This window comes from Oncorhynchus keta, chromosome 24 (assembly GCF_023373465.1).
Source record: "Oncorhynchus keta strain PuntledgeMale-10-30-2019 chromosome 24, Oket_V2, whole genome shotgun sequence".
NCBI classification, from domain to species: domain Eukaryota; kingdom Metazoa; phylum Chordata; class Actinopteri; order Salmoniformes; family Salmonidae; genus Oncorhynchus; species Oncorhynchus keta.
In genome coordinates this window covers 27612804-27640652 of record NC_068444.1, presented here as the reverse complement: position 1 = coordinate 27640652, position 27849 = coordinate 27612804, and the positions used below count along the sequence as shown (strand labels likewise).

General features: G+C 43.8%; 1 protein-coding gene across 2 annotated transcripts in view; it reads right to left on the bottom strand.

Moving 5' to 3' along the window:
* The window catches only part of LOC118402895 (protein tweety homolog 2-like), a 114798-nt gene that overhangs the window by 12101 nt on the left and 74848 nt on the right, over positions 1-27849 (bottom strand). For both annotated transcript variants that reach the window (XM_035801251.1, XM_035801252.2), the window contains exons 4-8: positions 26092-26312; positions 22400-22495; positions 16004-16076; positions 4711-4780; positions 4497-4552 (exon numbers count right to left, since the gene is read on the bottom strand). In XM_035801251.1, coding sequence (XP_035657144.1) covers positions 4497-4552; positions 4711-4780; positions 16004-16076; positions 22400-22495; positions 26092-26312 — 516 coding nt within the window. The remainder of the gene's footprint in view (positions 1-4496; positions 4553-4710; positions 4781-16003; positions 16077-22399; positions 22496-26091; positions 26313-27849) is intronic.

Sequence of the window (27849 nt, the reverse complement as noted above, 5' to 3'; positions counted from 1 at the left end):
ATGTTGAAGATGCTGGCTCAAGTTGTGGAGGAGCCGATCCTACGTGCCATTCAGACATCTGTAGCCATTGGCCTGGAGGCTGATGAAACTACAGATGTGGCAACTAATAAGCAGCTGGATTTACATGTCAGGTGTATATTTCAATAAGAGTTACAACATTATTTTGAATAGTGATATTCTACAGTCACACTGCATCCATGAGTAATAATGAAATGGTTTATGGATTTGTGTATGTTTTCTAGATACATGGACCAAGAGGGACACCTTTAAAACTAGTTCCTGGTCCCTGATGGCCAGGCAGACACCATCGTTGCCACCATCAAGGAGGTGCTGCACATCAAAAAGATACCAACAGAGAGATTGTACGACCTGGACACTGATGGGGCTGTGGTGATGACTGGTATGGACACAACACTAAGTCTTATGTAATACCCTTGGTAGAACAAAGTATTGAGTTTATTTTTTATAATTAATTGGTAATTTACAAGTGAATAGGTTTGTTTACTTTTAAGTTTTGACCAATAAGGTCGCTTGTTAGGCTGTGGCCAATGGGAGAGTTGACCTGGTTAACGGAAGGCCTGGGGAAAAAAGAGAAAGACGTTGAGAAAAAGGATGGACATTACATTATGACCGTTGGCGAAGAAAAATGACAAAAGATGACAAAAATAGAACAAAACCCATACCTACCCAGTTAAGAAGGGAAATACCGATTTTATTTTATAAGAGAGTTATCGTTTTGTTAAGACAGACTTAGTAAAGACTGAAGCTACTATTTACACTATGTCTTCAAACAGGACAACATAGTGATGTGTCAAAACAGCTAAAGGATGCCTTCCCGTGGATGGTGTCTGTGGCTTGTCCTGCCCACCATCTTGCTCTGGCCTGATTTGCTGACATCCCCTATATGAGATAATGTATCACATTCCTTCGCTTGGCTACTCTGGTCTCATCTTGTTTACCTCACAGTAAAGTCTAGGCAACAAATAACATTGGATTGCTTTCCTTCATTTTTTGCTATGAGTTTGGTTCACATTAAACCCATTTTTTATTTTATATACAGACACTGATCATGTAGATCATATTCTTTGTTGTTTAATTAGTACAGTTACAACCTGAATTTCAAGATGGGATCCAGCCTAAAAGCCACTAGAAATTAGCGATAATAGAGATAATTTATTCTCTATTTTGGGGTTAGGTCGGGGTGTGACTAGGGTGGGCATTCTAGTTTTATTATTTCTATGTTGGCCTGGTATGGTTCCCAATCAGAGGCAGCTGTCTATCATTGTCTTTGATTGGGGATCCTATTTAGGCAGCCTTTTCCCACCTGTTTGTTGAGGGATCTTGTTTTTGTGTAGTGCCTGTGAACACTGCATTGACGGCACGTTTAGTTTGTTCTGTATTGTTGTGCTCAGTTTCACTTATTAAACATGTGGAACTCTACTCATGCTGCGCCTTGGTCCGTTAATTCTGCAGACAATCGTGACACACACATATATATATTTAATTATTTGCGTGTTTCAGTGTCCCAAAAATGTGTCACCTTTAGGGCCCTCACCAGTTTGCATCCCTGCTCTACGCTTTCTGTGCCACGTACAGGTAGGCCTAGATGTATTGTAGATTATAGTGGACTTCAAATTAAATAATGTACTATGTTGCTATTACTGCTTTCAGTGTCTCAAAACTCTACTTGAGTGGTCCACGATGTAGCTTTTAAAACCTGTTTTGTATTGTCAATTGATGCATCATTGTTGAGTGACAAACCTTTCTAACTCTACAGATTTGTGGCAGCACTTTACCTGCTGGCGGACGTGCTGCCTCACCTGACGTGGCTTTCAAATTATATTCCAATTAGAGGATGTAAACTTCCTGCCCATAAAAGAGCAGGTACATTCTTTTCTATCTTCATATTCAAACATGGGCAAATGTCTCAGTTTAACAGAGTCAAAGGACAGCACTACTCAATGAAATATTTAAGAACTTCTGACACTTCATTATAATTACTTCAAGCAAAACAACTCTTTTGCTGTAGGTCCCTGTGACAATGGCATCACTCCTCGCCATAAAACATTCTGGTGATTCCCAGCCCCCGGGGTCATTTCTGAGCTAACTCCACCAGGACCTCGATGTCCCAATGGGTCTGGGCGCATTCAACATCAAGGAGGAGGAGAGGGAGAGGCCAGGTGGAGACCAAGACCAGGAAGCAGTTCTGAGCTGGGTTTAGAGAGGAGGTAAAAACATTTATTTTCAAATTTTGTGATAAAACCAATGTTACATTGTGTGTGTTGGATAAACTAAAACAAACAGCTCTTAATCACTTATTTTCTGCTTTGTGCTGTAATTAGGTCATGGATCCATATATTGTTGGCCTCCAGGACAGCCTAGACCAGAGGTTCCAACACCGGGAGATTCTGGGGGCCTCCAGGACAGCCTAGACCAGAGGTTCCAACACCGGGAGATTCTGGGGGGCCTCCAGGACAGCCTAGACCAGAGGTTCCAACACCGGGAGATTCTGGGGGCCTCCAGGACAGCAGAGACCAGAGGTTCCAACACCTGGAGATTCTGGGGGCCTCCAGGACAGCAGAGACCAGAGGTTCCAACACCGGGAGATTCTGGGGGCCTCCAGGACAGCAGAGACCAGAGGTTCCAACACCTGGAGATTCTGGGGGCCTCCAGTATAGCCGAGACCAGATGTTTCAACACCTGGAGATTCTGGGGGCCTCCAGTATAGCCGAGACCAGATGTTCCAACACCTGGAGATTCTGGGGGCCTCCAGTATAGCCGAGACCAGAGGTTCCAACACCGGGAGATTCTGGGGGCCTCCAGGACAGCCTAGACCAGAGGTTCCAACACCTGGAGATTCTGGGGGCCTTCAGTGTGTTGGGAACTCAGTCTGCGTTCTCCAGTGAGAGGATAAACCTGATCCTCCTCACCAGGCAGTTTGTGCAAGCGCCAGAGGCTGCTGTGCTCCAAGAGTGGCCCTCTTACAAGCAACATGTGCTAGTTGGAGCATTCACAGTATCGAATGAGTGTGACAATCTTTTGAAGAGAACATTTTAGGCCAGTTTTGCCCAACCCTTTTTCCTGTTGAACTACCACTCTGTTGGCTCTTCTTTAATGCTGTACATCTTTTTGTTTTTAATGTATTTCAGGGGTTGAATCAGCTGACGGCAATGACAAAGCTGGCCTCGCAATTTGAGTGGGGCAGCTCTACCCCTGCCTTAGCCAGTTGGCAGAAATTGCACTGACTATACCAGTGACTTCCGTTAATTGTAAGAGGGACTTCTCTGCAATGAAACGAGTAAGAACATTTAAATGTGAAAGTAGATCCTCTTTGTCCCTCTCCCTTCTCTTATTGTTCTTTCTGTTATTGCAGGTCAAAACAGACTTGAGGAACAGACTGCAGGGAGAGCATCTAGCCGCCTGCATGCGGCTCTCCATCAACGAAACACAACCCAACCAAGCCGCATAGCTTCTTAACACAGCGCGCATCCAACCCAGAAGCCAGCGGCACCAATTATGTCGGAGGAAACACCATGCACCTGGCGGCCTGGTTAGCGTGCACTGCGCCCGGCCCACCCGGACTACACTAGGCCAATTGTGCGTCGCCCCATGGATCTCCCGGTCGCGGCCGGCTGCGACAGAGACTGGGCTCGAACCCAGAGTCTCTGGTGGCACAGCTAGCACTGCGATGCAGTGCCCTAGACCACTGCGCCATGCTAACACATTTTCCAGAGGAAACACTACCACAGTCGCAACACTTTCAGTGTTGTTTTAACACTGTGTTCATTTTGCAATGATTTTTAACACTGGAGAATTTGCGGTGTAGATTTAAACCATCAAACAACATCTAACATCATTAATGGGTTAACCTGTCACATCACAGTAAATCAAAACAACAGTTTGAGTGTCCCCAACCATTACAAAATAGACTGGGACAATGAGTGCCCAATGGCACAGACAGTCCTTAATTGAAGCGAGACAGTCAATTACCCCAAACCAGCAGCCATAGCAGCAGCCATAATTGATCTCCTTTGATCTAGACATTTTCAGAATTTGTCTCGGTGGCATGTCTACGATCCAATAACTGTGAGTGTATGTGTGTCTCAGTGAGCGATCTCTGCTTCCATACTCAGGTGAATGTGTGCTGACTGAGCAGGCTGGGTAACGCTTGCCTGCACTCTGTTGCTGCATTCTCTTGAACCTTCGGGGCATGTCTACAAGCACAGCATAATAGGATCTGAACTCTACTGGGTTATGGAGCTAGCTGAGGCTGGAGAGAGAAAGACTACTTCTCACTGCCCTGACCTAAAAACCACCTCTCCTTCTTGGAGACCTTACTGAACACCATAAGGGAGGGATGGAGGAGGAGGGAGCGACAGAGAGAGTGTGAGTACAAGACAGAAGGGGATAAAGGTAGAGAGGAAGAGACAGAAACAGGGAGACAGAAAGGTCAAAGCAGGTATCATTGACCCGATGCTGCTGGTGATGAGTATTACCTGCTGGAATGGGTTGGGGAGTGTCTGGCTGCAGTACAGGTAGTAATGCACTATATCTGTAGAGAACAGAGAGAACACCAACAAGTCAGCAAGACTCAGCAATAACATTGATCTCTTTAAGTATAATGTGATTACAGCCCGGGGTGGGTATAAACACCTTGTAATTACAGGTTCATTAAAGTGACATCAAAAGCATAGCTTGTCTTTAACTCACCAGAACTGACCAGGTCTTTGGTCTGGTTCATGATGAACTTGTCTGGGATCACACAGAAGTCACTGGTGCCCTGAACACAAGAAGAAAGGACATTTTTAAAAACCACAAAACTAGTGTCAAAGTAGTCTATCAAACACACACCCCCTCCTGTGTTTAATAGGAATACGTACAGGTCTCTCGGGGTTCAACTAATGAGCCTCTATATACCACAGATGAAAAGATGCCTATTTTTGCCTCTTCTCCAAATCCAACTGTTTGTGAGTATATTGTTCCATAAAGCCTATAGAGAGAGAGTGTGTGTGTGTGTGTGTGTGTGTGCTTCATACCGGCCGCTCTGCTCCGTCTATAATTATTCTTGTGAAGGAATTCATTATGCATTAATGTATTATGTGCCCCGGTGTTCTTTTACTTCAGACGGCAGGAGTTTCCCTCCCTTCATTAGTGTCACAACATCACAACAACTGCAGCATCAGCAGCAACACATACACACACACAGTCATGTACAGCTAACCTTGTGGGGACACACAATTCAGTCCCATTCAGAATCCTATTTTCTCTAACCCCTAACCTGTACTCCTACCCTAACCTTAAACCAAAAACCTAATCCTAATCCTAACCCTTAAACTAACCCTAGCTCCTAACAGTGACCCTTAACGTCATTCTAACCCTAACACTAATTCTAACCTTAATCCTAAATCACCTAGAAATAGCATTTGACCTTGTGGTGAATTGGTCAACTCTTTGTTTGTTTACTATTCTTGTGGGGACTTCTGGTCCCCACAAGAATAGTTAAACACATCCACACACACTTTTTTGGGGCCTATAAAAACAAGCCTGGGTTGCTTAGAGGCAAACTGAGGTCATGATGCTTATGTTTGGAACAAATCACAGGGGTGCTCTATGGTGTGCCACTTCCTGATTCTACACCATTCTCTTCACATTGTTTGTTCCAAGATGATCAGATAGATTCATTCCATTTTTCCATTCCAAGGGAGGGGGTATCCATGATTACATGGTCAAGGGGGGCCTGATCCTAGATTTGTGAATGATATAGTATCTACTATATAATCCTTCTCTGTGCCTGGGAGCGTGTGCGCATGCGTGTATATCACAACCGGCCGTAATCAAATCAAACTTTATTTGTCACATGCGCCGAATACAACAAGTGTAGACTTTACCGTGAAATGCTTACTTACAAGCCCTTAACCTCTCTGTGCACCGAACCCGTTAGTTAGCGGGATGAAATTCGACAACATACGGTGATTGCTACATAAATAGTCATATTAAACATTCATGAAAATACAAGTGTCTCACAAGTTTCGAAAGCCAGGAATCTTGCTAATCCAACTGCGTTGTCAGATTGAAAAAAGGATTTACTGTGAAAGAATACGATGCGATTATCTGAGGATCGTGCCCCATAAAAAAATACTATTTCAACCAGCACAGACGTAACAAAATCACAAACTGCAATAAAATAAATTGTTTACCTTTGATGATCTTCCTCTGTTTGCAATCCCAATGCTCATTGTTACACAATGAATGGTCTTTTGTTTGATAAAATCCATTTTTATAGCCTAACACGAAACATTTTGTGAACCGCTTGTGTCGTGAATTCCGTCTCATTCCATTTTCGACGACGCATTTGATGTAAATACACACACTAAAACGTGACTTTTCCAGTCATGTTTGGTTTCATTGCAATCAACTGGTTTGTTTGTAACACACAAACCAGTTGTTTGTAACACAACCAAACATAATGGGTAATTTCGCAGGACGTATTGACCGAAAGAAACCAACAAGTAATGACATCATTGTGCACCAATGATTTGACCGCTGTTTCGTTGATTGACTGTATTTTAACCCAATGACCACTGATCAGTATGACGACTAAGTCAGAGAAAGCTAAATCTAAGTCTAGATATACAGATGTACACACAATTTTAGAAGAAATTGATCGGGAAAGTGAGACAGAGATTGTTGGAGGACGATTCATTTAGCGATTCCCAAATGGAGGAATATTTTTTGAACGGAGAGGACATCGTTTTAGACTGGTAAATTCTTCTCATGCTAATGCCATTGTTTGAAATGAATAATATAAAATATTATTTGTGATTTTTAAGCAATATATAAAAATGTAATGTAATGAAATGTGAGATGTGTGTGTCTGCCACCCCAATCACCCCCACATGAAATAGCCTATTTGAGGCTGTTGAGGGGAGGGCAGGCCCACAACAATGTCCAAAGTGAAATGGAGACAGTAGATACAGCTGGTCTGTTGTAATATAATAAAGACAGTAGATCTAGCTGAAATGTCATAATAAAATGAGACAGTAGATCTAGCAAGTCTATAATAATATATTCAACCTTATGTTCCCTGTACTCTATATCTCTCTATATATCTGTTTATTACGTAGAATGTATGCACACATGACTGTAAGTCGCTTTGGATAAAAGCGTCTGCTAAATGGCATATATTATATTATTATTATTATTATTATTATTATTATTATACCTGTTGATACAGGGCTCATATGTGAAACTATTCTAACTGAACATTACACTGACTTCGAATGGGAGCCCCCAGTGCCAAGGTGTCCATCCCCCACTGAAGCTGGTTCATCCAGCTCCTGCCACAAGTGGTGTTCATCTGCCCAAATGTATTTCTGCAGGCATGGATGTGCCTCAGGGCCAAAAGGGCACAGCATGGAGGCATCACTGTGTTCTTTGCTAAATGAAGTCCCCCATCCCCTGCACCACATGCTTGGTGACCCTCTGCTTTACAGAAGAAAGAGACTGTTATGGCACCTGGCATCAGCAGAACAAAATTGTGTAGAGGACTGAGGGTCTTCCAAAAATTGCAAGTGTTATTTTGTAAATGTGTATATATATTTTTTTCATGTTTTTTCTCAAAACATTTTTTTTTTGGGGGGGGGTGTTAGAATATCATTTTGGTATTTTGTATATAGTTATTCCATCCATTATTCCATTCCATTCACCAATTTGGCCACTTGGGTACATTTGGGCTACTTGTGTGGGACACCTGAGTGACTTCATGATAAATGTCATGTAGCACACTCATTTTGGAAGTTATCATTCTGAAACTTTGCACAAGTACTGTTGCCCTCTTATGTTTTTCACTGAAATTGTCCCCATCATCCTATCTGAATGTCTGTTTGGTCTTGTTCATTTTAAAGATAATGATACAACAATAAAAATGAATGTCATTGAAAATAAGAATTTGTTCTAAACTGACTTGTTTACTTAAATTAAAAAATATATATTATAAAGATTGTATTATATTAACACCTCATTGAAAGGAAGCAGAGTAGGTACTGTAGATCTCATAGAAAGCTATGAGCTGCTGTATCCAGGCCTGGCTGCATGGTGTGGCCCAGTTAAATGAGATGTGTGTGTGCGTGTGCGTATGTGTGCGTACGTGCATGTATGATCAAACCCAGCCTTGAAGTCTCAACCTAAACTACAGTGTAACGGCGTTCTTCGTTTGTCGAAAGAGAGTCGGACCGAAATGCAGCGTGGTGGTTACTCATGTCTTTAATGAAACAAATGACGATACATAAAATAACTTAATCAATACAAAAACAACAAGCGGAACGTGAAACCTAATTACAGCCTATCTGGTGAACACTACACAGAGACAGGAACAATCACCCACGAAATACACAGTGAAACCCAGGCTACCTAAATACGGTTCCCCATCAGAGACAACAAGAATCACCTGACTCTGATTGAGAACCGCCTCAGGCAGCCAAGCCTAAACTAGACACACCCCTAATCAACCACAATCCCAATGCCTACAAAACCCCCAATACGACAACACAATAAACCCATGTCACACCCTGGCCTGAACAAATATATAACGAAAACACAAAATACAATGACCAAGGCGTGACAGAACCCCCCCCCTAAGGTGCGGACTCCCGGATGCACCTCACAACCATAGGGAGGGTCCGGGTGGGCGTCTGTCCATGGTGGCGGTTCCGGCTCGGGACGTGGACCCCACTCCATTAATGTCATAGTTCCTCCCCTTCGCGTCCTGGGATAATCCACCCTCGCCGCCGACCATGGCCTAATAGTCCTCACCCAGAACCCCACTGAACTGAGGGGCAGCTCGGGACTGAGGGGAAGCCCGGGACTGAGGGGAAGCACGGGACTGAGGGGAAGCCCAGTACTGAGAGGAAGCCCAGTACTGAGAGGAAGCCCAGTACTGAGATGAAGCTCAGGCAGGTAGTTGGCTCCGGTAGATCCTGGCTGGTGGATCTGGAAGATTCTGGTTGACTGGCAGATCTGGAAGAGACTGGTTGACTGGCAGATCTGGAAGATCATGGCTGACTGGCGGATCTAGCTGCTCTATGCAGACAGACAGCTCTGGCTGCTCCATGCAGACTGGCAGCTCTGGCTGCATCATACAGACTGACAGCTCTGGCTGCTCCATGCAGGCTGGCAGCACCTTGCAGACTGGCAGCTCCCTGCAGACTGGCAGCTCCTTGCAGACTGACAGCTCTGGCTGCTCCATGCAGGCTGACAGCTCCTTGCAGACTGACAGCTCCTTGCAGACTGGCAGCTCCTTGCAGACTGACAGCTCTTTGCAGACTGGCAGCTCTGGCTGCTTCATGCAGACTGACAGCTCTGGCTGCTTCATACAGACTGACAGCTCTGGCTGCTCCATGCAGGCTGGCAGCACCTTGCAGACTGGCAGCTCCCTGCAGACTGGCAGCTCCTTGCAGACTGACAGCTCTGGCTGCTCCATGCAGGCTGACAGCTCCTTGCAGACTGACAGCTCCTTGCAGACTGGCAGCTCCTTGCAGACTGGCAGCTCCTTGCAGACTGACAGCTCTTTGCAGACTGGCAGCTCTGGCTGCTTCATGCAGACTGACAGCTCTGGCTGCTTCATACAGACTGACCGCTCTGGCTGCTCCATGCAGGCTGGCAGCACCTTGCAGACTGGCAGCTCCTTGCAGACTGGCAGCTCCTTGCAGACTGACAGCTCTGGCTGCTCCATGCAGGCTGACAGCTCCTTGCAGACTGACAGCTCCTTGCAGACTGGCAGCTCCTTGCAGACTGGCAGCTCCTTGCAGACTGACAGCTCTTTGCAGACTGACATCTCTGGCTGCTTCATGCAGACTGACAGCTCTGGCTGCTTCATGCAGACTGACAGCTCTGGCTGCTTCATGCAGAGTGGCAGCTCAGGCTGCTCCGAACAGGCAGGAGGCTCCGGCAGCGCTGTAGAGGAGGAAGGCTCTAGAAGCGCTGAACAGGCGGGAGACTCCGACAGCGCAGGATGGAAGGAAGGCTCTGGCTGTGCTGAACAGGCGAGGCGCACTGAAGGCCTGGTGCGTGGTGCTGGAACTGGTGACATTGGATCGAGGACACGCACAGGAAGCCTGGTGTGGGGAGCTGCTACCGGAGGACTGGTGTGTGGAGGTGGCTCTGGATAGACCGGACCGTGCAGGCGCACTGGAGCTCTTGAGCACCGAGCCTGCCCAACCTTACCTGGCTCGATGCCCACTCTAGCCCGGCCAATACGAAGAGCTGGTATGAACCGCACCGGGCCATGCACCCGCACTGGAAACACTGTGCGCTCCATAGCATAACACGGTGCCTGCCCGGTCTCTCTAGCCCCCCGGTAAGCACAGGGAGTTTGCGCAGGTCTCCTACCTGGCATAGCCATACTCCCTGTAAGCCTTCCTCCAATACATTTTTGGGGCTGACTCTCAGGCTTCCATCCGCGTCGCCGTGCTGCCTCCTCATACCAGCGCCTCTCCGCTTTTGCCGCCTCCAGTTCTTCCTTGGGACGGCGATATTCTCCAGGCTGAGCCCAGGGTCCTTTTCCGTCTAATATCTCCTCCCAAGTCCAGAAGTCCTTTGATCGCTGCTCCACACGATTAACAGGGAGAGTTGGCTCAGGTCTGACTCCTGACTCTGCTACTCTCTCCCTGAGCCCTCCCCCAATACATTTTTGGGGCTGACTTTCGGGTTTCTTTCTGCGCCGCCGTGTCTTTCTCTTCGACTCCATTCTCCTATAGCCCTCTTCGCACTGCTCCAGCGAATCCCAGGCGGGCTCCGGCACTCTCTCTGGGTCGACCGCCCACCTGTCTATTTCATCCCACGTCGTATACTCCATACTTCTGCTGTCCATAACGTCCTCCCTTCGCTGCTCCTGCTGTTGCTGCCTGTAACCACGTCACTCGGTCCGTGTGTGGTGGGTGATTCTGTAACGGCTTTCTTCGTTTGTCGAAAGAGAGTCGGCCCGAGATGCAGCGTGGTGGTTACTCATGTCTTTAATGAAACAAATGACGATACATGAAATAACTTAATCAATACAAAAACAACAAACGAAACGTGAAACCTAATTACAGCCTATCTGGTGAACACTACACAGAGACAGAAACAATCACCAACGAAATACACAGTGAAACCCAGGCTACCTAAATACGGTTCCCCATCAGAGACAACAAGAATCACCTGACTCTGATTGAGAACCGCCTCAGGCAGCCAAGCCTAAACTAGACACACCCCTAATCAACCACAATCCCAATGCCTACAAAACCCCCAATACGACAACACAATAAACCCATGTCACACCCTGGCCTGAACAAATATATAACGAAAACACAAAATACAATGACCAAGGCGTGACATACAGCCTAAAATAAAACATACAATATTGACTTGGAATCTTTCAGTTCGATTGTAGCCTGCGTTCAGCAACTAGCCTTTTGCCTTATGCATTTTCCATGATCCACAGCCCCAAGTCAAATCTGGGGGGGGGACAACAACAAACAAACTAAAGAGAAAGGGAACACGACAAGCCTTAGGCATGTGGTGACTCAAACACAGCAGCATCTATTCATCTTCCTGTATTCAAACCAGAAATTCACATGCATTCAGTTTCTCCAGGATATAAACAGAGATACAGTCATATGAGTAATCGCTCTCATTTGAGATGTGATGGAATTTCAAGACCTGAATAGGACCATCATTCATCACATCATCCCTGACATAACATCATTGACCAGTTGGTTTTATAAATGATGACTCATGATCTGGTTTACTGGTTACTGTAACAGCTGTTTAGTAGTAGTTATGGGGCTGAGTTATATTAAGTTAATTCACGGCTGATAGGTAGTGATGATCAAAACCTTCAGGAGAGAGAGGGACTAGTTCCCAGGAGGATGAAGGATGAAACAAGGGTAGGCACCAATAACCTTCAGATTTCAAACCTCTGGTAATTAAATTTAACCTGGTTTCTCCTCCTTTTCCTGCTGCCCTTTTCTCTCTCTAACTCTTTCTCCTCGATATCTTTTCATACCTGGTTTATTCTGATCCAAGACACAGGCATCCAATGACACTTTTTTAGACAGCAGTAGTACTTGTCTATGTAAATGCATTATGGCTTTATGTGAACACGTTGTGGTTATGTATTCAGAGCATATATGAAGGCATATCCCTAAGGATTTCTGACAGAAAGCTATTTAATGTGATTTCTCTCAGACTCGCACAGGCACACAAAGACAGACACACTTTCAAAGTGAGTGTGAACAATCATGGCCCCAAAGCAATTCGTCTTAGCTGTCAGCCATGGTAAGAATTGATTACCACAGTAGCAGTAACAGTTGGATATGGACATGGTCCTGAGTTGTTTCAGAAATTGCACGCTATTCCCGACATAGTGCACAACTTTTGATCAGGGCCCATAGGGGCAAAAAATGGTCCTCTATACATAGATTTTTTTCGATGACTGTTAACAAGCTGGACAGAGTGAAGACTGCTGTATATGTAGGCCCATTATCATATCATAACTGCCAAAATAATGAAACCACTTGAGTAAATGAGGGAGACAAAGTATATTGAAAGCGGGTGCTTCCATACAGGTGTGGTTCCTGCTTAGAGTCATGTTTAAAAATGCAGGGCAGGCCATTATTTTGGCTACCATGGCTATGCCCCCATAGGAGGAAAATGACCTCATCCAAAAGGCATGAATGCTCTCTGAATGGTTTGATGAGCATGAAAACGATGTGAACCATATGCCATGCTTCTCCCAACCATCCAGGAACAGTTTGGTGACGAACAATGCCTTTTCCAGCATGATGGAGCACCTTGCCATAAGGCAAAAGTGATAACTAAGTGGCTCGGGGAACAAAACATCGATATTTTGAGTCCATGGCCAGGAAACTCTCCAGACCTTACTCCCATTGAGAACTTGTGGTCAATCCTCAAGAGGCAGGTGGAGAAACAAAAAAAACACAAATTATGACAATATCCAAGCATTGATTATGCAAGAATGGGCTGCCATCAGTCAGAATGTGGCCCAGAAGTTAATTGACAGCATGACAGGGCAAATTGCAGAGGTCTTGAAAAAAAACATTGCAAATATGCTTTGTTGTCTGAACGCTGTACTCAGATTATTGCATGTTTTTGAAATCTGACACAGAAGTTGCATTAAGGAGAAGTATATTTCTAATTCCATGTAGTATAACACTTGTTTTTTCATCAACATTTATGATGAGTATTTCTGTAAATTGATGTGGCTATCTGCAAAATCACTGCATGTTTTAGAACTACTGAACGTAACGCGCCAATGTAAAATTCGATTTTTTAAATATAAATATGCACTTTATCGAACAAAACATACATGTATTGTGTAACATGAAGTCCTATGAGTGTCATCTGATGAAGATCATCAAAGGTTAGTGATTAATTTTATCTCTATTTGTGCTTTTTGTGAAAAATGGCTGTGTTTTTCTGTGACTTGGTGGTGATCTAACATAATCTTTTGTGGTGCTTTCGCTGTAAAGCCTTTTTGAAATCAGACACTGTGGCTGGATTAACAAGAGTTTTATCTTTAAAATGGTGTAAAATACTTGAATGCTTGAGGAATTTCAATTATGAGATTTTTGTTGTTTTGAATTTGGCGCCCTGCACTTTCACTGGCTGTTGGCGAGGTGGGACACTACCATCCCACATATCCCAGAGAGTTTAAAAGATCCTTCAAGTGCAGTCGCAAAAAACAAAAACCACCCCAAAGGAAGAACCAGAGTTACCTTTGCTGCAGAGGATAAGTTCATTAGAGTTTACTGCCCCTCAGATTGTAGCCCAAATACATGCTTCACAGAGTTCAAGTAACAGACACATCTCAACATCAACTGTTCAGAGGAGACTGCGTGAATCAGGCCTTCATGGTCAAATTGCTGCAAAGAAACCACTACTAAAGGACACCAATAATAATAAGAGACTTGCTAGGGCCAAGAAACACAAGCAATAGACATTAGACCGGTGGAAATCTGTCCGTGTAAGGGCAATTTGACCAAGCAGAGTAATGGAGTGCTGCATCAGATGACCTGGCCTGCACAATCACCTGACCTCAACCCAATTGAGATGGTTTGGGATGAGTTGGACCACAGAGTGAAGGAAAAGCAGCCAACAAGTGCTCAGCATATATGGGAACTCCTCCAAGACTGTTGGAAAAGCAATTCCTCATGAAGCTGGTTGAGAGAATGCCAAGAGTATGCAAAGCTGTCATCAAGGCAAAGGGTGGCTACTTTGAAGAATCTAAAATCTAAAATATATTTAGATTTGTTTAACACTATTTTGGTTACTACATGATTCCATATGTGTTACAGTAAAAATAAATAAATACTCTTGAATGAGTAGTTGTATCCAAACTTTTGACTGGTACTTTTGACTGGTACTGTATATATATATATATATATATATATATATATATATATATATATATAGTATATACAGTAAAACAAAGTAAAGTATTCAGTCCCCTTGACCTTATCCACGTTTTGTTTCGTTACAGCCTTATTCTAAAATGGATTAAATAGAAAAATGTCCTAATCAATCTACACGCAATACCCCATAATGATAAAGCAACAACAGGTTTTTAGACATTTTTTAAAACAGAAATACCTTATTTACATAAGTATTCAGACCCTTTGATATGAGACTCGAAATTGAGCTCAAGTGCATCCTGTTTCCGTTGTTCTTCCTTGAGATGTTTCTACAACTTGATTGGAGTCCACCTGTGTTAAATTCAATTAATTGGAAACCTGTCTATATAAGGTCCCATATTTGACAGTGTACATGTATGTCAGAGGAAAAACCAAGTCATGAGGTCGAAGGAACTGTCCGTAGAGTCCCGAGACAGGATTGTGTCGAGGCACAGATCTGGGGGAAGGGTACCAAAAAATGTCTGCAGCATTGAAGGTCCCCAAGAACACAGCGGCCTTCATCATTCTTAAATGGAAGAAGTTTGGAACCACCAAGTTTCTTCCTAGAGCAGGCCACTCAGCCATGGGGTAGATCTTCTTGGGCTATACTCAGCCTTGTCTCAGGGTACTACTTTGGTGGTTGAAGATATCCCTCTTGTGGTGTGGGGCTGTGCTTTGGCAAAGTTATATTCTTCCTGGTTGGCCCTGTCCGGGGGTATCGTCGGACAGGGCCACAGTGTCTCCCGACCCCTCCTGTCTCAGCCTCCAGTATTTATGCTGCAATAGTTTGTGTTGAGGGGCTAGGGTACAGTCTATTATATCTGGAGTATTTCTCCTGTCTTATCCGGTGTCCTGTGTGAATTTAAGTATGCTCCCTCTAATTCTCTCTCTCTCTCCCTCCCCTCCCAGAGGACCTGGGCCCTGGGACCATGCCTCAGTATTACCTGGCCTGATGACTACTTGCTGTCCCCAGTCCACCTGGTCGTGCTGCTGCTCCAGTTTCAACTGTTCTGCCTCCGGCTATGAAATCCTGACCTTTTCACCTTGTCCCGGACCTGCTGTTTTCCACTCTCTCTCTCTCTCTACAGCACCTGCTGTTTCTAACTCTGAATGCTCGGCTATGAAAAGCCAACCGACATTTACTCATGAGGTGCTGACCTGTTGCACAGTCTACAACCACTGTGATTATTATTATTATTTGACCCTGCTGGTCATCTATGAACGTTTGAATTTTGGCCATGTACTGTTATAATCTCAACCCGGCACAGCCAGAAGAGGACTGGCCACCCCTCAGAGCCTGGTTCCTCTCTAGGTTTCTTCCTTGGTTCCTGCATTTCTAGGGAGGTGTTCCTAGTCAACTTTCTTCTACATCTGCATTGTTTGGGGTTTTAGGCTGGGTTTCTGTATAGCACTTTGTGACATCAGCTAATGTAAAAAGGGCTTCATAAATAAATTTGATGACAAAATGTGGAAAAAGTGAAGGGGTCTGAATACTTTCTGAATGCACTGTATACGGTTCCATTTGGGACACAGGCCTTGGAGTCACAGTCACTCACCACAGCTGTGGCAAGGTCAACTCCCAGAGACACCCAGCTCAGGATCAACGTCAGCACCCCAAACACCATCATCCTGCAGGGACACACAAAGAGACAGAATTGTGGGTATTATAACACTGTTAATAACACACTAGAACAACTATAACACTGGCCACAAAACATTAGAAATCTGTGGTCATCAAGGATGTGATAATCAAAGATGATGATGTCACTCTGCCTAGTCAGTCATACAACCAAAAGGTCAAAGGTCAAATGCCTCTCTCTGGAGACTGAGAATGCTCTGTAGTGAACAGTGTATGAACAGGAGGAGAGATGTCAGGGTGCGTCATCTCTGTTGTCCTCCAGTCGATAACAGCCTCTTTACGAGTACATGATGCAGGCAATGGAACATTCATCCTCCCTGCTCTCTTCTAACCATCCCCCCACATGCTTTGCTTTCGAGTGAGTGACATCACCAATTGAACACTGCTAGCATACACCGCTAGCTAGCTAGCTATTTCACATCATCTACATATGCATGCAAGGGGATCAATACTCTTTGGGTCCAATCATAAATTACCACAATATTTCCAAGAAAATGAAATGGGCTAGTGTTGAGTTGTCCAGCCACCTCTCTCATCACATGCAATATGAATGTGTGCAGTAAGTGGATAGGAATACAATGAGCCTATTTGTCTCTCTGAGCCGTGTGTGTGAGTGTGTGTCTGTGTATGTGTGTGTCTGTGTGTGTGTGTCTGTGTACGTGTGTGTCTGTGTACGTGTGTGTCTGTGTGTGTGTGTGTGTGTGGTGTGCATCATTCAGGTCATAACACAGCACAGCTCTCCTACTAATCCAATCCACAACTGGCAGCATAATTGGCATTGTGAGTTCCCACAGCTGTACGGCCCTTCTCTCTCTCACACACCCATCCTCTCGCTTCCTGTGTTTGCATTGACGTGTGAGAAGAGAAGCCAGGGTCGTTGTCTGTCAGGACAGTTTGTGAGCTGTCAGAATGATAAAGGAGTTCATTATTAACAGCAGTAGTCTTATTTGTGAGTTGAGAATATGCAGCTTTGACAGCCATTTACTGTATAGCCCATGAGAAAAGTTGAATATACTGTATGTGCAATAAAATCCACAATCAAGGGTCTTCCTCAAGAGCATAACAGCGGTGTGTGTTCTCTGATTTGTGTGTGTGTGTGTTTGCACACGTGTGGGCTCTGGGGGGCTACACAGGCTGTGTGTGCGTATGACCTCTGGGAACTACGGTGGGTGGTTGAAGTCAGTGGTGTGGAAGGATAGGTGCCCGCTCTGCCCTACTGTACTGTAAGTGCTTAATGAGTGGTTATGTGGGTCTACTAGGCCATGGAGGCCTCAATTAAAGTGAGCGAGAGACAGAGTGTGTGTGTGTGTGTGCTCTGGGTGACCCAGTCGGCAGGAATAATAACCCAGCATGCCTTTATTGAACACACAACACTACACCACGTAAGGCCAGGCCACACAACCCCGGGCCGCCAAGTCAGCTTCAAATCAAGCAAGCTACCATTGGCTTTTGTGCTCAGGCAGGCAGATCACTGTTCTATGAGAAGGAGCAGGGACTGGGGCAGTGGCAGATGAAGCCTGGGTGGTTCATTACATGCATAGACAGATACATAAACAACAAGACATAAACATAAAGCCTGATGCACACACACACCAACACAGAGAGAGGGCAGCTCTGGGTTGTGTCCTAATGGTACCCTATTCTCTATATAGTGCATAGGGATGGGCAGGCACGGTTATTTGAATATTCAAATATCTGGATGGACGTCAGTATTAGAATACTTGCAAGAGTACACATTTTTTTTAAAGGAAATCATAGGCCCATTTTAACAATCAAATGGATTGTTCCATCAAATTACATATGTGACATTGCTACACACAAGGATATACCATGACATTTGAAATTCTTAATGTACTAAAACAACAAACTTTTGAATCTAGTTTTTATGACGTGTGCCCCACTTAATCCCCAAAATTCTTAATCCCCTTAATCCCCCAAATTATTTGACTGCTTTGACACAGTCATTTCTGAAGATTATTATTTATGTCATGTGATTAGTGATGAATTTACATCTGTCCCTCATTTTAAGGTAAACCCTGTTACGTGAACTGAACTCTCATTTTAACATGGTTAAACTATTTTAAAAACATCTAATAGTCAAATCATAGAGAAAAGCAGGTGAGCTGGTTCTACACAATAAATTCCCCCGTGTTAAATTAACACTGAAAGTGTGGACCTGTATAGACACTGAATATTGTTGAATTAACACACTGCTAAGTGTAAAGCTTTAGTTGCAATTGGAATATTTCCCAGAATGCCTTTCCTTTCGAGTGAATTGTAGAGTTACCATGAATGAATTTGTTAGTGACTGAGACATGCTCGTTGCATACATCCAGTTTCAGTCCAAAGACTTCAAGTGAATATGTTATCATTAAAATTTGAATTTTTAAAGTGCTTGAACAGTCATTCTGATTCCCATGAAAAATTGCCAGAAACATCACAATAATATTTCTGGGGATTGATATGCTCAAAAACTATGAAAAGGTACAAACAGGCTGAGTGGGTGGGGAGCCTATATTCATGAGCTCGCCTTGACAGACAGCTCTTTGGAACTCCTATGTTAAGAAACTTGGATGTAATGAGCAGTGTTGCAGTAAAATCATCTCAAGAAAATGTGTCGTGATACGGTTTATACCGGAGCATGCATCAAAACCGCTAAGCAGTTTACTTCGAAGCAGTGTGCAGATGCTTGTATCACTTTATCAGACGCAAGTGATCAATAACATCCAAAGTTTTACTTTGTTGAACAACCACCTGATTGGTTTGCTATTGGTTTCCGTAGAAGACAAAAAGGCTACCCTGTGCACGCGCTACGGTGTGTGCGACGTTATCTATAATAATTTGGCTAACCCTAACCCTAAATTATTTTGACCAGCAGGTGCCACTGGTGTACAATGTGTTGATCAAAGCCTCATGTAAATAACCTATTATCGACAAATTTGGCTGGAAATGCTCAATGCTTCAGGAAGCTTTGTTTTCCCATCACTACAAAATTGGTGATACACAAAGCAACTCAAACATTGAAATTACATTAATGATATATATATTTTTATACATCTCCTGTTTGGCATGTCTCTTGTGATGCGGTTCAAAGCCCGGGTATCCTGGAAGGATATTGACCTCATCCCGTCAGTAGAGGATGCCTGGTTGTTTTTTTAAAGTGCTTTCCTCACCATCTTAAATAAGCATGCCCCATTCAAAAAATGTTGAACTAAGAACAGATATAGCCCTTGGTTCACTCCAGACTTGACTGCCCTTGACCAGCACAAAAACATCCTGTGGTGTACTGCACTAGCATCGAATAGTCCCCGCGATATGCAACTTTTCAGGGAAGTTAGGAACCAAAATACACAGTCAGATTCAAACTGAAATTTGCATCCTGCAGCACTCATTCCACGGTCATCCCCCTCTTCAAAGGCGAGGCACTCTAGACCCAAACTGTTACAGACCTATATCCTTCCTGTTATGCCTTTCTAAAGTCTTCGAAAGCCAAGTGAACAAACAGATCATCGACAATTTAGAATCCCACAGTACCTTCTCCGCTATGCAATCCGGTTTCCGAGCTCGTCTCAAGGTCCTAAACGATATCATAACTGCCATCGATAAAAGACAGTACTGTGTAGCCGTCTTCATCAACCTGGCCAGGGCTTTCGACTGTATTCACTGTATTCTTATCGGCAGACTCAACAGCGTTGGTTTCTCGAATGACTGCCTCGCATGGTTCACCAACTACTTCTCAGATAGAGTTCAGTGTGTCAAATGGGAGGGCCTGTTGTCCGGACCTCTGACAGTCTCTATGGGGGTGCCAAAGGATTCACTTCTCGGGACGACTCTTTTTTCTGTTTATATCAATGATGTCGCTCTTGCTGCGGGTGATTCCTTGATCCACCTCTACGCAGCCGACCATTCTGTATACATCTGGCCCATCTTTGGACACTGTGTTAACAAACCTCCAAAAAAGCTTCAATGCCATACAACACTCCTTCATTGGCCTCCAACTGCTCATAAATGCTAATAAAACAAAATGCATGCTCTTAAACCAATCGCTGCCCGAACCCGCCTGCCCGACTGGCATCACTACTCTGGACGGTTCTGACTTAGAATATGTCGACAACTATAAATACCTAGGTATCTGGCTAGACTGTAAACAATCCTTTCAGACTCATGTTAAGCATCTCCAATCCAAAATGAATGTCATTTACAAAATAGCCTCCAACACTCTACTTGGATGCAGTCTATCACAGTGCCATCCGTTTTGTCACCAAAGCCCCATATACTCCCCACCACTGAGATCTGTATGCTCTCGTTGGCTGGTCCTCGCTACATATTCGTTGCCAAACCCACTGGCTCCAGGTCATCTACAAGACTTTACTAGGTAAAGCTCCGCCTTATCTCAGCTCACTGGTCACCATAGCAAAACCCACCCGTAGCACGAGCTCCAGCAGGTATATATCACTGGTTGTCCCCAAAGCCAACACCCTCTTCAGCCGCCTTTCCTTCCAGTTCTCTGCTGCCAATGACTGGAACAAATTGCAAAAATCACTGAAGTTGGAGACTTATATCTCCCTCAGTAACTTTAAGCATCAGCTGTCAGAGCAGCGTACCGACCACTGCAGCTGTACACAGCCCATCTGTAAATAGCCCATCCAACCAACTACCTACCTCACCCCATAATTGTTTTTGTTTTTCTACCCTTTCGCACACCAGTATTTCTACTTGCACATCCTCATCTGCACATATATCACTCCAGTGTTAATTTCTAAATTGTAATTACTTTGCCACTATGGCCTATTTATTGCCTTACCTCCTTACTTATTAATTTGCACACACTGTATACAGATTTTTCTATTGTGTTATTAACTGTACATTTGTTTATCCCATGTGTAACTCTGTGTTGTTGTTTTTGTCACACTGCTTTGCTTTATCTTGGCCAGGTCGCAGTTGTAAATGACAACTTGTTCTCAACTGGCCTACTGGTGAAATGTAAAAATGAAAAACCACCAGCCCTGCTGCATTGTGTACCGTCTCTTCTGAGTCTGGCAGGCTGCGCAGCAAACAGGTGTCCAAGTTTAAACATTGTCACAAAAAAACGTGTTTTTAGACTATCCGGACATACGAAAAAACGTCATGATATTATCCGAATAGTAAAATTATTTAAAATGCCCGTCCCATTATTGCACTACGTATATAGGAAATAGGGTGCCGTTTGGGATATTCTGCACAGCTAGGCCCCACAACCATAGGTGCTGTGTGCTACCTAAAGTTCTCCTCTCTCTATCCCCGGGCACCAAGAATGGGGTTGACGCCCACAAGAACCTCCGTTCACACATCACAAACCCCACAAGCAGGCCTTCACAACTGTAATTAATCTCAAATGTGTAAAATGCCTAGTGGAATGGAATGGATCGAAACTCCCCTGGGAGGCCTGACTCATTGACTCATTGAAGTGTGTGTGTTAAGGGGGTGTTGGTTGAGGATATAATATAAGCCTGGTTCTCAGCCCAAATGACTGATTGAAAGAGACAGGAAGCTATGCGCGTGGGTGAGCACGGAGCACAGAGGGACTGGATGAGTACATGCTTACTATATGCTGTGTGTGTGTGTGTGTGTGTGTGTGTGTGTGTGTGTGTGTGTGTGTGTGTGTGTGTGTGTGTGTGTGTGTGTGTGTGTGTGTGTGTGTGTGTGTGTGTGTGTGTGTGTGTGTGTGTGTGTGTGTTTGTGTGTGCACAGAGTGATGCATTACATGCCCTGTGGAATCCCTCTCACAGTACAGCAGGAGCTGGAGTACTTATAGTGGAAATCGTTATTGATGACTATAAATACTGAGATGAGATGGGAGGTTGTATGTGTGTGAAGATGTACATTTAGTAATTATTTTATATTTCATAGAAATGCTCTCGCTTCAACATATCCCTTCAAAAAGTTGGTTGCTCTCCTGCTTCCCTACCCCTGCTTGAAACAGCTTCACACAACAAACGAAGAACTAAATAATTCAAGCTATTCCAGACCGGGCTGTGAGGAAGAAAAAAGGCTTCCCTTTTCCATTTCAGTCAAGTGCATTTGTAATTCATGTAAGTTATGTAAGATGCATAAAACAGGTCAAGTAACACTCTTGAAATTCTGTGGGGGGTTGGGGGTCTTGAAATGGCAGTTATGGCACGACTCCAAGTCAATTCAATCAACCACAAACGTATATTTCTTGGAAATGGGCATGGCAAATCTCCAAGCAGCCAATTCAATCAAGTGCATCGACAGACCAAACAATATAGTAAAGAATTGAACAGAACAGAAATAGGAGCAGTAGGCTACTCACGTGGTCAGCAGCCAGCGAGACTGCTTGGCCAGGCCCAGGCAAGCCGCCAGACAGATGACCAGATCTAGGATCAGTAGCAGCAGGTAGGTGAGCCACCTAGAGGACAGAGGGAGAATGACAGAGAGTCAGTCTGTCAGTGAGTCAGAGAAACAGCGTAACAGATCTAGGATCAGTAGCAGCAGGTAGGTGAGGCACCTAGGTCCTAGACGACAGAGAGAATGACAGTGTTACAGTCACAGAAATATAACTCCCTTATCTTATCTTCATTGCCTATTCCTATGGGTACATTCAATATGGCCGCCGTTCCACCCACCAGAGAACATTGACTTGAATGAAAATACTGTTATAGTAATTCTATTTCTATGGTTACAGTAATGTGCAGAGCTAGTACTTCTATTTCTATGGTTACAGTAATGTGCAGATTCAGCTGAGGGAGCAGCCAACCAAGTTGCAACCCAAATGAGAGTCAGCTGGCTGGCTCATGTCCCTAGCTTACACACGACTGGCTGACACTTAGGACCCTTTGGTTAACCCAATAGGACGCATACCGTCAGACATCACACTGGATGTCTCTGTGTATGTCAGTGGAGGATTGGTTGAACATGTGGACATATTTGTGTGAGTGTATGTCAGTGTCAGACCTGGGATATAAATATGCTTCATAGAAAGTCACTATTTTTGGTGGAACAAACAGTTCCGTTGGAGATAACTATTTGACTACAGATCTGAGAAAGCAACTACTTTTTAAAATATTTGAATACAGATCTGAGAAAGCGACTACTTTTTTATATTTGAATACAGACCTCAGGAAGTGACTACTTTTCAGAAACTATTGGATTTGCTACCTTCAACTAATGGTGGGGATGCATCTGGAACTGCATGTTGCAGATTGGAATATAATGAATAGCACACACAACGTCATATAATATTTCAATCTGTCTGACAGTAGATCATATTTGATCTACACAATACATTTCTATTTCTCTGAACATGCTGTAAATTTCTATTCTCCTGAACAGGTGCCCAGTTTTCCAGTGTTAAAACACAAACAAATGAACACTGACAGTGTGAAATCAACACTGAAAGTGTTGAGTCTGTGGACCCATATAGACACCAGAATAGTGTTAAATTAACACTGCTTAGTGTAAAGCATTATTCATTATTTGAGTAAATTGTACAGGTACCACCCATGACTGTATTTGTTAAGGACAGAGACATGGTTGTTGCATTCATCCATTTTTGTGTCCTATAGACTTCACCAAGTGAGATCGTAAGTAAATAATATGTTATATATAAAAAATATATATTTAACACAATACCATATGTATTTCATAAGGCTTCATTTTGAGGGCCTCGCATTAATACACAGGCCCTAATACACAGGCCTGAATCTCATACACATCACTTTGAACCAAAATGGTGGAACAAACTCCCTCACGACGCCAGGACAGCGGAGTCAATCACCACCTTCCGGAGACACCTGAAACCCCACCTCTTTAAGGAATACCTAGGATAGGATAAGTATTTCTTCTCACCCCCCCCCCCTTTAAGATTTAGATGCACTATTGTAAAGTGACTATTCTACTGGATGTCATAAGGTGAATGCACCAATTTGTAAGTCGCTCTGGATAAGAGCGTCTGCTAAATGACTTAAATGTAAATGTAAAACCACGCCCATCATTATCATATTTCCCAGCATGCTCTAGTGCAGGTTGATTTTTTAGAAATGTTTGTTTCAATATCTATGTTTGTGCATGTATATTGATAGATTTATGAATTAATTAATCTTATGCAACACAAAGATAAATAACATACAATAAAATACATTTTCTAAACGAATCCAATCAGTTAGTTAGATTTTTTGTTTTCAAATAATTTACGTTCGGTGGTAAATTCAATTGATTGGACATGGTTTGGAAAGGCACACATCTGTCTATATAAGGTCCCACAGTTGACAATGCATGTTAGAGCAAAGACTAAGCCATGAGATCAAAGGACTTGTCTGTAGAATGCAGAGACAGAACTGTGTCAAGGTACAGATCTGGGAAAGGGTACAAAAACATCTCTGCAGCATTGAAGGTCCCCAAGAACACAGTGGCCTCCATCATTCTTAAATGGAAGAAGTTTGGAACCACCAAGACTCTTCCTAGAGCTGACTGCCTGAGCAGCTTGAGAGGATCTGCAGAGAAGAATGGGAGAAACTCCCCAAATACAGGTGTGCCAAGCTTGTAGCGTCATACTCAAGAAGACTCGATGCTGAAATTGTTGCCAAAGGTGCTTCAACAAAGTACTGAGTAAAGGGTCTGAATACTTATTTACATAAGGTATTTCTGTTTTCTCTTTTTAATAAAAGTCCCAAAAGTTATATGAACCGTTTTGGGCTTTTCATTATAGGGTCTTGTGTGTAGATTGATGAGAGAAAAAAACAATTGAATCCATTTCAGAATAAGGCTGTAATGTACCAAAATGTAGAAAAAGTCAAGGGGTCTGAATACTTTCCAATGCACCGTATATTCAAATAACCTTCATGTATTATAGTTTTTCTGAGACCTGTATTTGAATGTCAAAGGAAATACTTGCCTTTAGTTGATTCTCTTTATTCGTCTACCTTGAGCAGTTGAAAAGTTGGTATTTTCAAAATAAACTACAAAGAAAAAAACTATTTCTGCTGAGGTCTGGTCAGTTTAGGAATGGACATGGAGTAGGCTGTATGTGAGTGAGCGCGTGTGTGACTGTGTGTGTGTGTCAGTGTATGAATAGACATGGTGTAGGCTGTACGTGAGTGAGCGCGTGTGTGACTGTGTGTGTGTGTGTGTCAGTGTATGAATAGACATGGAGTAGGCTATTTGTGTGCTTGATGTCTTTACTTTTTGCTGACGATGTGTGTTCTGTGCCCTCATCTGAAGGCATCTGCTCCAGTCAGAACAGAATAGAAGCAGTGCTGTAACTGTGGTCAGTGGTCTCTGGCTTTAGCCCATGTAGGAACAGATCCAGTCCAGATGATTTAATAATGGATGAGCTCAAATCCATTCGCATTAATATTTCATCCTCTGAAAGCTATGGCTATGTCCCCCCAACCCTACCCCATCTTATGTCCATTACTCTCTCTCCCTTCCTTCTCACTCCCTCCCTCAATCTCTTTCTGTTTCTCTGTGTCTTTCTTCTCTCACTCTCCTCCTCTCTCTCTCTTTCTCTCTCTCCATCACTCCTCTTTCGCTCTCTGTCTGTCTCTCATATCACAGTCTCCCTCTCTCCTCAATCTCTTCCCCCCTCTCTTCTCTTGGCATTCAAGAGGGTACAGTATAAGCAGGATGTAGGACCATGTGCCTGGTGCCTGTTGTCTCTTCAGTGATCACTCTTACTGTGTGCATCTCAGCCAAATTTAGAGTCAAGCTGAACACCATCACAGGGAATTGGATACATGAGTAATAACTCACTGAATGTGAAGGCTCTCAGCTGGTCTATGTTTTCATCTGAACTCAATAAGGTCGTATTATTGTTGTGCAAACGTTGTAAAAACTATCTGAACATGCAGAGCACAGGGTGAGATGGGTTACCGATAAGAGAGCCATTCATTAACTCACACACACGCACACAAACACTTACACACGCCCACAAGCACGAACGAACGCACGCACACAAACATGCACGCACACACACACGGTCTATATGTGGTTTTGTCCGGTCTATACCTGTAGTACTCTACGTATGCGGTTTGGTCTGCGACAGCGGCCAGGTCTACTTTAGCCGTGTCCCAGTCAGGCAGGCCCAACAACTGTTTGATGACGTTGTCAGCCATCTGCTGCATGAAGCGTAGGGTCTGTACGTAGTCTCCCCGCGTAGCGAAGATCTCATCCAGCCTCGCCAGGTGCTGCTTCAGACCACTCTCCATGCTACCCATGGTGTTAGTCACCTAGAGGAGATGAGGAGAGAGGGAGAGAAGGAGAGGCAAGGAGGAGAGGAGAAGGAGAAGAGGAGCAGGAGAAGGAGAAGAAGAAGAGGAGGAGGAGGATAAGTGTGAGTACACACAGAATACTCCATTGACTTCCATATGAATAACAATAGTTAGATTGCATTCTCTATTTGGTGCACTACTTTTCCTGCGGCCCATAGCGGATTTAGCTGAGTATTACAGGGCAGGCTTGACAATGGACCTTAGTGGATTTAGCTGAGTATTACAGGGCAGGCTTGACAATGGGCCTTAGTGGTCTTCAGTGCAAGAACTTCGTAAAAAGACATCTAGCAGATCCACGAACACTAATATCATTTCAGATATATCTTAAATGACCACGTTTTCACAAATTTGATGATATAATTGCCAAGCCCATTCAAAAGATTAGGGGACAGGACCCGAAAATATGACGTGGGAGAATGTCACTTGCACTGGGTTTTGTTGGTTCTCCAGGACTTTGTTCTGTTATTCTGGGGTCACCATGGTGGTATATTTTCTCATTTAATTCTAGGCTAATGTAGAAATAAACTCTACACGGTTTTCTACATAATTAAACAGCATAATCATACTGCTGCAAATTAGGCTTAGCAACCAGGGCAACAGCCTCCTTGAAACAAACAACTAAACAAACAAGCAAGAGAATTATAAACTTCCTCCTACTCACATTTTTCTGTGACACTCTTGCCAAATACACATAACATGAAAGGAGTACCAATACTGCATCCAAAATGGCACCCTATTCCCTATATAGACCACTATTACTGACCAGGGCCCATAGGTCTCTGGTCAAAAGAAAATGCACATACAGTGCCATTTAATTGGTACCCAACCCCAATGTGGAGCAGGATTACACTATCACTTCGCTTCCCACTTAATTACAACATAGTTCCAGGGAGAGGGTTGTTGACTGGGAAATGTTTTTCAGAGTCAGTGACATCTTGGTATTTGATAATTAAAAGGGGCAATAAATGCTTCCATTTAGCCCTAGGTACTTGGCATTCAGCAGGCGTACAGACCGCTCATATTGTTTATGTGTTTGTAGAGGTGGGGACAGCGATGTGCTTTGGTTCTGGGGGGCTGCTGGGTGGAAGTTATGAGGTAGTTTGGTATTCAATATACGTGGACTCCTCACTCACTAGATTGCCTTTGGCTATAGGGGGAGGGGGGGGAGAATGTGGTAGAGAGAAAGAGTGAGAGTAATTAAGAAATAAAGGGAATTAAGATTGAGAGAGAGAGACAGAAAGGGAGAGCCAGAAAGAAAGAGAGTATCTGAGAGGACGAAAGAAAGAAAGTGAGGGGGAAATTACGAAAGAAAGAAAGAAAGTGAAAGAGAGAGAAAGAAAGAAAGTGAAAGAGAGAGAAAGTGAAAGAGATGAGGAACCAGGGGAAGAAGATAAAGCTAGTCAGAGGGTTGGTTTAGGGAGTTGAGGTGACATGCAAAGGTTTTTGGATGGAATTGCCAAATACGGAACAAACACATTACGCTACAATGATTGTG